Raw genomic sequence first — 12,039 nt, 5'->3', positions numbered from 1 at the left:
CTGAATCTGGCTTTGCATTAAGTTTGCTGTAGACTAAAAGACATAAAACAAGAGCTTGGGGCTAAACAAAGGGTTCAGGAGTTTAGAGCATACACTGCTCTTGCAGGACCCAAGTTCCGCTCCCAACAGTTGTAACTCCAACTCTAGGTATTCATAGGTATTTGGATACCTAAATGGACACCTTCTTCTGGACCCCACAGGCAACTGCATACATATGTGCACACACTCACACACAAGCACACACAATTTTAAAAATAAGTAATCTTTAAAAATTAAAAATAAAACAGTATCTTGGTGGGCAGGGAATTGGGGCTTTTGGTGATACAGCTTCAAGTCACTCATGTTCCTGTAAATAACCCCCAATAAACTCATTTATCTCAAACTGGACTGAAGGAAACTTTCTAAGCTCTGAGTACACCCTCCTTATTTGAAGTGAACAGATGTTTCTTTTACAGGTCCCCAAAAAGCCATGTAACAATCGCTTTATTTATAAAGCCATTTTCTTCTACAGTGATAAAAATGTTTTTGCATACTCACAGAGCAACCACTACCCACAGAGGGATACTACACAGTTGAAGTAATTATAGATATTGTTTGATTCATTATTGAAATTTCAATAGCCATATATGGCTAGTGGCCACCGAACTGGATAGCACAGTTCTAGGATTCAATACCACCTTCCCCAATGATATTAACAAAGATGTAATCAGTGACCCTGGTAACCCTTCCTTTCTTAGGGCCTTAGCTTTCTCATGTATTTTTTTAATTAACTTTATTTTTGTGTGTGTGTTTGTATGTGTGTGTATGTACATGCCATGTATGTAGCAGCAGTCAGAGTAAGCTATCTTACAAAAGTTTTGAACATAGAAGTAAGTAAACCACTACGAAAAAAGCATTACTCATTCACTTAATAAATTTTCTTACCAAGCTTCTGACTATGATTCAATCCCAGCAAACAAAACTAGTGATTATCATCCCACAGCTAAATAATATGTAAGATGAGACACTTTAGTTCAGCATGTGACATATTTTTGTTAACAGCTTTACTGATATGTAATTTCCTAAACATATAATTCAATTTTTAAAGCCAACTAATCCTGCCAGGCATGATGGTGCATGTTGTTAATCCCAGGATTGGAGAGAAATCGGCAGGCAGATCTGAGTTCAAGCCTATTCTACAAAGGAGTTCTATGACAGTCAGGACTATGTAGTAAGTTCCAGTATCAATTAAAAAAAAAAAAAAGTGATGTTCTAAGTATATTAATTCAATGGTTTAGGTTTTATTGGGGGAATGTGGAAAATTTTATTTGGTATATTCACAAGACTGAATAATCAAAAGACTATTTTTATCACTTTGAAAGTAGAGTAGAAACTAGGCATTGTAGTATGCACTTTAATCCCAGCACTCAGGAGGCAGAGACAGGCAAACCTCTGAGTTCTAAGCCAGCCTGATCTACATCATGAGTTCCAGGACAGCCAGGACTGCATATAGTGAGATCCCGATCTAAAAAAGAAGGAGGAGGAGGAGATCTGGGAATGGATCTCTGTAGCACAATACTTGCCAAGCCCTCAGGTTCTATTCCCAGAACTTGCAGTTTAAAAAGTAACTAAGTAGGTGAAGTTATAATTGTGCACATCAGAACAGTAAGCTGCACAGTGCCTCTCACTTGTCAAGATAGCCTGAAAGGAGACAGACCTGTCAGTGGGATCTGTGGCTAGGCTGACACAGAAAGCCCCAGAATGGTGACATTTTGCTGCTATAGTCTGACAACTATTTGATCCTCAGCAGGTTCCTAGAGACAGGGGCACTCAAAGGAAGGCACATACATAAAGCATTTAACACAGTGTTAAACTTAAGAGATCTCAACTCTTTCCCTTCTATTTTCTCTCCTTAGCAGGACATAAGGTCAATAAGATGCTTACCCCTGAGGGTTTACTGATGCTTTCTCGGTCAGCTCCCAGAACATTACCTAAAACAGTTAAAGTAGGAGGGTGACCTGTTGGGAAGAAGGGGTTCAGTAGGAGAGGGAAGGGATCAGAGAAGATGACAGAACGGGAGTGTGATGACTACTAATCTTGGTTGTCAACTTTACAATATCTGAATCAACTAAAATCCAAGCTGCTAGGAACGCCCATGAGGAATTTTCTTAATTAGATTTTTCAAAACAAAAAGATCTGTCCTCAGGAGCCTGATGTAGCTGTCTCCTGAGAGGCTCTGCTAGAGCATGACAAATACAGAGGCGGATGCTCAAAGCCAACCATTGTACTGAGAAAGGGTCCTTAATGGAGGAGTTAGAGAAAGAATTGAAGGAATTGAAGGGGTTTGTGACCCCATAAGAACAACAATACCAACCAACCAGAGCTCTCAGGGACTAAAACCACTATCCAAAGAGTACACATGGACAGACCCATGGCTCCAGCTGCACATGTAGCAGAGGATGGCCTTGTTGGGCATCAGTGGAAGAAGTCGTTGGTCCTGCCAAGTAAGAGGAGGTGAGTCAGTGGGTGAACATCCTCATAGAAGTAGGGGAAGTGGGGAAGGGATAGAGATTTGGAGGGGAAGTTGAGAAAGAGGATAACATTTGAAATGTAAATAAAATATATCTAATAAAAATCAGTAAAAAAAAAAAAAAATCTGTCCTAAATCTGGACCACATCTTCTGGTGGAGCCCACATAAAAGGCTGTGGAAGAAGGAACTTTGCTTTTTAGTCTGTTCACCCTCAATCTCAATGGCAAATTCATCCATTCTGTTGCTGCAGCAGGCACCAAACTCAAATTCCTCAGGATTCCAACACAGACTGAAGACCAGCAGCTCTCTGGGAACCCACCAGATTGTGACTCTAGAGACTAACAACTACCAGATTATAAGCCTTTCGTTCTAGAGACAGTCATTTTTGAACTACCATTTTTAAACATATTCTAACTGTTCCTTTAGAGAATCCCAACTAACACCAGGAAAATATAATCAAAGTGTGTGTGTGTGTGTGTGTGTGTGTGTGAGAGAGAGAGAGAGAGAGAGAGAGAGAGAGAGAGAGAGAGATTGTAAAATAAAATTCTGAAATTGAAAAAAAAATGACCTAAAGCAGGGTAGATAGATATCTCATAAATAATGAATGATTTAATAATGTTCTTACCAAGCTCTTGGGGTTCCCACATGTAAGGATCAACCCCTCCATAGCTGAATGATTCATATCCTTGGGTTCCTGGCTCCACTCGATCATCTCCTTCTCGTTTCAACAACTTGTTCTTTGCTTTTCTAGCCTTCTGAACAAGATCTTGAATAAAACAAATACCATAAATGAGCCCAAGATTATATACAAATAATCAACCTTATTTTAAAAATGCACAAGAATATTCAGATATCAAAAGATATACAGCAGTAAGTAAAGACCTTACCAACCCCACATAAGTCAGAACCAGCAGAATGCTGTTCGTGTTTTCCAACATACAGTCTAAGTTACTCTTCATAAAGTGTCAAATTCAATGAGGGAACCATGATGGTAGACTTTTTTTTCAGACAGGATCTCTCTATGTAGCCCTGACTATCCTGGAACTTGCTACATAGATGACTTACTTTGAACTAGCATACAACCACTTAGCTCTGCCACCCAAAACTAAACAAGACTAAACTAGTCTAAACAAAAACGGCAGCCCGTCTGCGCCAATTAGCCACTTTGGACAATAAAGGGACTGTCTGGCTGAGTAGATGCAGCCCTTCCAAAGGAGCCCAGTTTCACACATCTTTGAAAACAAATCAGAAGCTACAGTCAATTTCAACCACCTTTACCTCTACCTACTGTCTTGTCTGTTTAAAACTGACTCCAAGAGGCCAGTGAGATAGCTCAGCAGGTAAAAAAGCACTTACAACCAAACTCAAAGACCTTGTTTGATCATCAGAACCCAAATGATAGGAAAAAACTTACTCCAGTAAGTTGTCCTTTGACCTCCACAGATGCACCATAGCAATGCGCCAACCAACACAAAATAGATGAATAAATGTAATTTTCAAAACTGTCTTTGAAACCTGATACTTTTAATATTTTGGTGTTCCATTTCTTCTTGTTTATAAATATAAATGCTGTTAAGACCTACATAAAATATTAAGGTCTAGATGGAATGTTAAGGCCTGCTACCTGTGTAGCCTGACATCTGTGCTGTTACTCTAATATTATAAGGAAACTTTCTCATATGTTGTTTCTGTTACTAGGAAACTTTCTCATGTCCAAGTTGATTATATATTGTTATGTTCTGTGCCCTTGGAAGCCAATCTTGATAGAAGTCAGTAGAACTGCTTTGTCTATATAGTTACCCACAATAAGCTTGAACCTGAACCTCCACCCAGCAGCACTTCCTGTGCCTGTGCAAAAGCTTTTATAGTATTTGCTTTTATAAACTGCTCCTGGGATGGACCCTAACATAAGAGAGACACCTGTACCACTATAAGAAAGTTTGGAAAAAGACTTCCATTTTTAGTAGAGGTCAAGTAAAGTTCAAGTCCCCAAGACTTCCCTGAGAACTGACATCCTACTTAGCAGAAAGAGAAATGATGTGGGTAACTGACATCCTGGTTAGAAAGCTAAGACATGAATATTAGACAAGTCCCATCTTGGTTGACAAGACGAGGCAAGTCAAAAAAAAAAAAAAAAATGGGAACAGGAAAAGTGTACAGCAAAGAAATGTTCCATAAGGAAGTCTCCTATCCCCAAATCCTGATTGGTGAAATAACTTGTCACAAATGTTTGTAAATTTCAGGCTTAAAAAGCCCTACAGGATCTTGAGTTATGGTTACAGTCAGATCCCAAGTCTGACCCATGGCCCTAATCTATCAGTTTTGGAGTATGGTATTAAAAAAGCCATCCATATTTGGCTGAGGTTAGTGTGTGTACAACAATTCCCAGGTCCTGTGGGTATGATGGCATACACCTTTGGTCCCAGCACTCAGAAAAAAGAGGCAAGCAGATCTCTGAGGGTTCATGTTAATCTAAAAAGTGAGTGTTAGGCCTGCCAGAGCTACACAGAGAGACCATATTTCAAAATAAATTAAATAAATAGCAAATAGCATAAAAATTTGAAGAATCAACAGACCAAATGGAGAGATAAATTGTTTTTAATGGGGTTTTCAAAAACCTTCTACATCAATTGCTCCTACTTCCTCTTGAAACAGGGTCTCCCGATGTAGTCCAGGCCAGCTTTGAACCTGCAGCTACGTTGCCACTCTGCCTTTCCAGCACAGAACTACTAAAGCGCAAAAACTGCAAGCTAAGAATTCTAGCCAAGCAGGACATGGGAGACATACCTGTACAAGAATCTGTAAGTGGAGGCAGATGGAGCAGTACCAGGACAGCCTCCACCATGTTAGAGGCCAGCCTGGGATATTATAAGAAACTGAAAAACCAAGCAAAAAATGGGGCCTTCCAGATGGCTCAGCAGGTAATGCTTACAGCCATTACCTGACTGCCTGAGTTTAATCTCCAGGACCTGCATCGTGTGAGAGAACCAACTTCTCCACATACTGCCACAGTAGGTGAATCTACATCACACACTAAATAAATAAATAAATGTAATAAACAAAGTCTGAACCAGAAAGATTACAAAAAAACTTAACAAAATTACTATTAGCAGTAAAGGAATGAATATGGGTTCTTCTAAGTTAGAAACAAAAGAAATAAAAACAAGATTTTTGTTCCTTTTGTGTGGAAGCCAGAGCCTAGCAATTGCTCTATGAGCCATGCCCAACTCTGCAGAAGGCTCATCCTGGAAGACATTCAGGAGTTTCTAAGAAGCATTTACATACTATGTATATTTCCTAGAGTCATATCTCTAACATTCCTTAAACAGTTTAACCCCAGGGGCTGGAGAGATGGCTCCACAATGGTTAAGAGCACTCACTACTCTTCCAAAGGTCCCAAGTTCAATTCTCAGCAACCACATGGCAGCTGACAAATGTCTGTTGCTGACTTCAGGTGTGTAGATGTACATGCAAAAAAGTACTCATATCTATATAAATATATGAATAAAATAAATCTTTTAAAAAGGAGGAAGAAGAGGAAGAAGAGGAGAAGGTTCCTGTAAGGGGCTGGAGAAATGTCTTAATAGTTAAGGGCATTGTCTACACTTTAGAGAGACTGAGTTCAATTCCCAGCATCCACAACTATCTGCGATTCAATTCTAAGACACTCAATACTTTCTTCTGGCCTCCATGGGCACCAGGCATACAGGAGTACACATTCATACAGGCAAAACACCCATATCCATAAAATAAAAACAGTAACTTAAAAAGTAAAAGGTTACATAGAAGTCTGGGGACACCTCTAACTTTTCTACAAGCTGGCCTAACCAAGCTTCTGAGTAGCATGTTGTATGACTGAGGTCAGCAATGCCAGGATAGGAAACTCCTTGAAAATCCTTTGGTTGTTCACAGGAAGTTCATATAATCTAGTTTGGGGTTTCTCCCCCACTTCCCTGGAACCCTTCTGGAAATTGCAATGTATGCTGTGATCAGAGTAGAGGGCCTTTCACCATAAGCAATCCCCTGTAGAAAAAGCTGCATTGGACCTACAGGTATCAGAACATATGGGTTCCATGCCTACTTCTGCCAATTGTGGTGTGACTTGGGAAACATTACTGGACATTTCTGAGCCACACTTATCTATAAAATGACACTAAGCAGGCTCTAGGAGGGTTCCTGGGAGTCAAGTGACAGACAATGCACATGAAAGAAACTGCAAACTTTACAAAGCACCACCCTTTCCTGTACTCCCTTAGCAGTTCCTGGTTCTGCTTCAGTGCCTATCGTCAGGGGTTTCTGGACAATCACAGCTCTGAGAACTCTAAAAACATCTGACTTTCATCATGTCTTTGTATGAAAATTGCAACTAATGTTATGCTGATAATCTCAGCATATTTTTTAAACAGGGTAGCTCTGTGTAGCACTGGTTGGCCTAGAACTTAATCTGTAGACCAGGCTGTCTTTAATTTCACAGTGCTGGGAATAAAGGCAGGGGCAGGTGCCACCACTTCCCAGCTCATTTTTTTTTTCTTTTAATGAACTGAAAATGAAGTATGGAAGTCCAGGGACAGATATCTGATTATAAGAAGCAATTGAGCTACGCATCTGGAGGACAGAGTTCACTAGAAATGCCATCTAGTGATTCAGTTCTTCTCACCACAGATTATAAATCCAATATCAACAGTCTGTCTCTTGTAGCCTCCAGAAATGCAACTAACTGGGAGATGCAACCTAGCTCAGTCGTGGAGTGAGAGATGTGACTTAGTTCACTAGGAAAGTAAACGCCAGAGAAACAGTGACTTATTTGGAGATTAGAACATTAGGTACAGTCAACATTACCTTTAAAGATGTCTCTCTATAATTGGAAGAATCCTTTTAAAAAAAAATAACCTTGGGGGTTACTTTCCTTTGCCTTCAACTGTTACATTCCTTTTCTGGGCTGTAGACAGCAGGGTCTAGCTGGTGAAGGAATGATGGTAGGAAGGTTTAAATTAGTGGCAGGCAAATAGTATATATTTCGGCCTCCACTTTTATATCAAAGGATAAGCATTCTTGCCCAAACCATCCCAGCTGAAGGCAAGATAATCTGAGTAACGTAGTTAGAGATAGCAGATCACAGTGGTAAATTTGCTAGCTTAAAGCTAGGTTTACTCAATTTGAGTAACTTCAGGTAGGCTATATAATCTGAGTCTGGTAGCCTAGCCAGTGCACAGCAGCATAGCTGTCATGTAGATTAAATAAGATTAATAAGAACTGGGCCTGGTTGATGGTGCATGCACTCAGGAGGCAGAAGTGGGCAGTCTCCACAAGACCAACCTGGTCTACATAGAGACCTGTCTCAAAACAACACAGGTAAATAATCACAGAGAATCAACAATGCAGAACACAAGCATTAGATATCTCACCAAGTAGGAATATGAAAGCCGGTAAATCTATTTCATTAACTAAGGTTTCTTTAATAGAATGAAATTACAAAGATCCTTGCTTCTTACTTTTAATTTGCCCTTTGACATCACGATCTTCTGAGTGTTCTTCCTCATAATGTGACTGAAGTTGATAGAAAGACTGAAGGTCCTTCAGGCACAAAGGGCACAGAAAGCCTTCCCTCACTTCCCCTGGGTCATCGAGAGATGCCATAGTTGTGCTTTTCTCAACCCCAGGAAGGCAGGAACCTCATGCCAAGTCAGCTGGATTCCTCCCAAGGGAGCAGGATTCGGGCAGTGTTAGCCTAAGCAGGCAGCACTCAGATAACTGGGAAGTGACATTGTGGCCTTGGATGAGATTTCCTTTCTTCAGCAGAAGGAATCTGAGAAAAACAAATGTCAGTGGAAGCAAATAAGCAGCAAACAAAAGATTTCCAGTTCAACAAAGGCACAAGTTTGTAACAAGATTAATGTTTGGTACAAGTTCCTGAAAACGAACGGTTTCTCAAATCCTTAGACCAAGATAAAAACCAAGATATGAGAACGGCACAGAACATACTGGTATATCAATGAAGTGGGAAGTAGAGTCCTACAGAGAAGCAAACAGGATCCCAGGGCACTTCCTTTAAGGTCTTTTTAAATGGTCTGATCTCATTATTTGAAAGGATTTTTCCCTTAGTACTAAGGATAGAATGTACAACTAGCACATAGTAGGCAAGTCCCTTACCACTAATTACATCTTGGTCCTTTCTGTGGTTCTTGTAAGATAGGGTCTTGCTAAGTTGCCTGGACTGGTTTGGACTCATTCTGTAGCCCAGGTAGGCCCTGAACTTGCTACCCTCTTGGTTTAGACTTGTGGAATTACAAGCCTAAGCCACCAGCACGGCCAACACCATCATCCCATGTCATTTTAGTCACTGAGGAAAATATGTTACATACTTACCAATGAACTTTTACTCTGCCACATATATTGAGCTTTTGGTAGCTGTTAGGAACATGTGCTAGAAATGCAAAGGCCAGAAGCTAAGTGTAGTGGCTCATGACTATAATATCAGCCCTCTGGATGTAGAGGCAGAGTCAGGAGGAACCTGAGTTGGAGGTCAGCCTGGACTTCACAGTAACATTCTGTTTCAAGAAACCAAAACAAAACCTGGCAAGATGAGTGAAGTGAATGCCACTCAGTGGATAAAGTATATTCCTCTAAGTTTGATTGCTAGAACCATCAAAGGTAGAAGGAGAAAACGGATTCCCAATGGTTGTCCTCTGATCTTCATATCTATACCACACCTAAGCACACACACATTATACACACACAAAATAATTTAAAAAGAAAAGGAAGTGGCATCATGCATACACACAAAATATTTTAAAAAGAAAAACTTAATGTTATTTTTTAAACACTAAAAATAAAATAACAACAAATACAAACAAACAAAAACTTCCAACTTTCCCTTAAAGAGGAATATTTAAATTAAAAAGAAAAAAATCAAGAACCAGAGAGATGGCTCAGGACACTTGCCACCTACCCTGAGTTTGATCATCAGAAGCTAAATAAAAGTGGAAGAAGGGAATACATTTCTGAAATTTGTCCTCTAGCCTCCACACACTCAGTGACATATATACAGGCCCAATCACACAAAATAAATGTATTTTTAAATTAAGAAAGAAAATAATCAGCGCAGCTTGGTAACATGTGGATGCAGTTCCAGCAAATTGAAAAGGCTGAAGCAGAAGGATCCTCACTTCAAACTAGGAATTCAAAACCAGTTTGGCCAACATAGCAAACTGTCTCTTAGTTTAGATGAATGAATGAATAAAAATCAATGAAAATTATATTCTGCATTTACAGTGAATTGAAGAGTTTACTAGATTTTATAAATTAGAACAGTGGGGCAGCAAGTCTGATGTTCTCTGTGCTTCAACAGAAAAACTGGATACTTAAATATTTCAGGGCTTAATAACTTAAATTTTCTGTCTTATTGGGCCACAGCACAGTCACAGTTAATGTGACCTTGAAAGACTGTAGAGAACGAGGACAAAATCATTTCACAGAGGCAAAGAAATCTTTTTTTCAAGACCTTGGAGGCCACATATCACAGCACACAGTAGGAGAGTTTGTGTAGCTAGAATTGCCTGTTGCACAGAGGGTACCATCTGGTCCTCAAAGGTGAAGCGTGGCAGCAACTCAGAAAATAAATAAATGGGACACTAGGTGCCTGTAGTTTCCCTTAATTAAAAAATCTGACAGGAGTGGTGGTCCTTTAATCTAAGCACTCTGAGAGGCAGAGGCAGGCAGATACCTATGAAGTTGAGGCCAGCCTGGTTTACAGACAAGTTCCAGGCCGGACAAGGTACATAGTGAGACCCTGCCTTGAGACTAAATAAATAAATCTAGAGACTACACATAAGCAGACCCGTCCAGAAAGGCATCTGAGCATCACTTAAGCAGCCAGCTCCAGGTCCGACCGGTTGGTTCTCTCCCCAGCCAGTGGCTGACAGGCTCCTCTGGGTGTGATGGCCCCCTCCTCCCCGCCTGCACTCATCCTTATGAAAAAGTCAAACAGAAGCTGTCCCTATACAGCCTGGCCATACATCGCAGCTCAATTCTCACCCTGGAGAAACGCCCCTTACTCAAAGCAGGCTCCAGCCAAGATGCCTTCGCAACAGCTGCCTCAGTGTGCCATAGCCTACACACAAGTGAAGTGACTAAATAATACAAGACCGTAGCCTGTGATTTTCGCCATCACCACGAGAACTCAATGGTCTGGCGCAGTATCTGACACACACACAGGGGAGCGGCATAATAGGGCTCCATGAATGAAGTGGGGGACCCTAACGTAAAGTCGCTTAATTATGCGACACCACAAACCACCGAAATAAATGCCGCAACTAGAAGCCCAGTTGTGCAAACTCTTGCATCCCGACTGGCTTGAAAAACCCAGTGCGGGGCACTGTAGAGGTCCGCACAGCCACACGCGCCCGCGGGACGCGACTCTGCGGGCACCACTCAACGTGACACGGGCAGAGACCCGCCGCTGAGGCCCGCAAAGCCACATCTCCCTACCGCATCGTCAGCTCAAACCACAAGTCAAACCCACCTCAGCCACCGCCGCACTCTCTGTGGCGGCTCCGAGCAAGCCGACACCCTTCCTTACTCCCTCCGGCTTCCGACAGTCAGCCAGCAGCTGACCTACTCTCCACCTCCAGCCCCGACTCACGGCCTTCGAGATTCCTCAGAGACCTGCGGCAGCCATAACCATCGGCGGCTCGGCGCTCGGCAGGCGCGCCGGGCAGAAACCGGAAGACAGACTGACAAGCTGTGGTCGAGCGCCGAGTCCTCGAGTGTACTGAACCTGGAAGAGGGTGCTGCGCACGCGCTGTCGCAAAGGGGCGGGCCCAGTAGGAGTTTGGAGCGTGGAAACTGCTAAATTCCCTCCCTCAGGTCCTTGCAACACCTATCAGGCTTTATGAAGCCTATCACTAGCCCTTCACCCACACTATAGGTCGGGAAACTGAGGCTTTGGCTCTTAAACAATGAGCCTGCAGCTCTAACTTTATTCAGAGACCAGTAAAAAGTTTCTGAGGTCTTTGGAAAATGCCTTAATAATATAGTGGCTGTTCTTTCAAAACTTGGAAAACTTCTTGTCTGCTATGCTTTCTTCTGGCATCCATGGGCTCTGCATACATGTGCTGCACCGACATGCAGGTAAAACACACATACAAAATTTTGTTTGCAAAAAATAATTTTTTAAAAAGTTTCTGAGTGTGAGAGACCAAGTTATGTTCAGCACACTGAAGAGACAGAAAAACGTGGAATTGAGCCAAGGAGAGTAGAGACGTGTTGAGAAGGTGTGTCAGAGATTGGGAGTTGGCTCAATTGGTCCTGGTTGGGGGGGCTCAGTCTCCACCACATGCCCATGACTGTAACCCCCAACACTCTAAGGATAAAGGCAGAAGGACCAGAAGTTTAAGGTAATTTTGAACTATATAGCAAGTTCAAGGCCAGACTGGGATACTCGAGCTCCCATCTCAAAAAGCATAAAAGGGTGTGGGGGTGGATAGATCCCTGCAAAACAAGTGGCATTTACAAAAGACAGTAAGTATAT

At 41.6% G+C, this 12,039-nt stretch overlaps 1 protein-coding gene across 1 annotated transcript in view; it reads right to left on the bottom strand.

Annotated features, from left to right (window-relative positions):
- The window catches only part of RBSN (rabenosyn, RAB effector), a 28,318-nt gene extending 17,134 nt beyond the window's left edge, over window positions 1–11,184 (bottom strand). The window contains exons 1-3 of the mRNA XM_080914943.1: window positions 11,032–11,184; window positions 8,003–8,316; window positions 3,136–3,276 (exon numbers count right to left, since the gene is read on the bottom strand). Of these exons, the coding sequence (XP_080771069.1) occupies window positions 3,136–3,276; window positions 8,003–8,147 (286 nt within the window). The 5' untranslated portion in view covers window positions 8,148–8,316; window positions 11,032–11,184. The remainder of the gene's footprint in view (window positions 1–3,135; window positions 3,277–8,002; window positions 8,317–11,031) is intronic.
- Window positions 11,185–12,039: the final 855 nt, after the last annotated feature.

This window comes from Micromys minutus (assembly GCF_963924665.1).
Source record: "Micromys minutus genome assembly, chromosome: 3".
NCBI lineage: Eukaryota > Metazoa > Chordata > Mammalia > Rodentia > Muridae > Micromys > Micromys minutus.
This window is presented reverse-complemented; position numbering and strand designations above follow the sequence as displayed.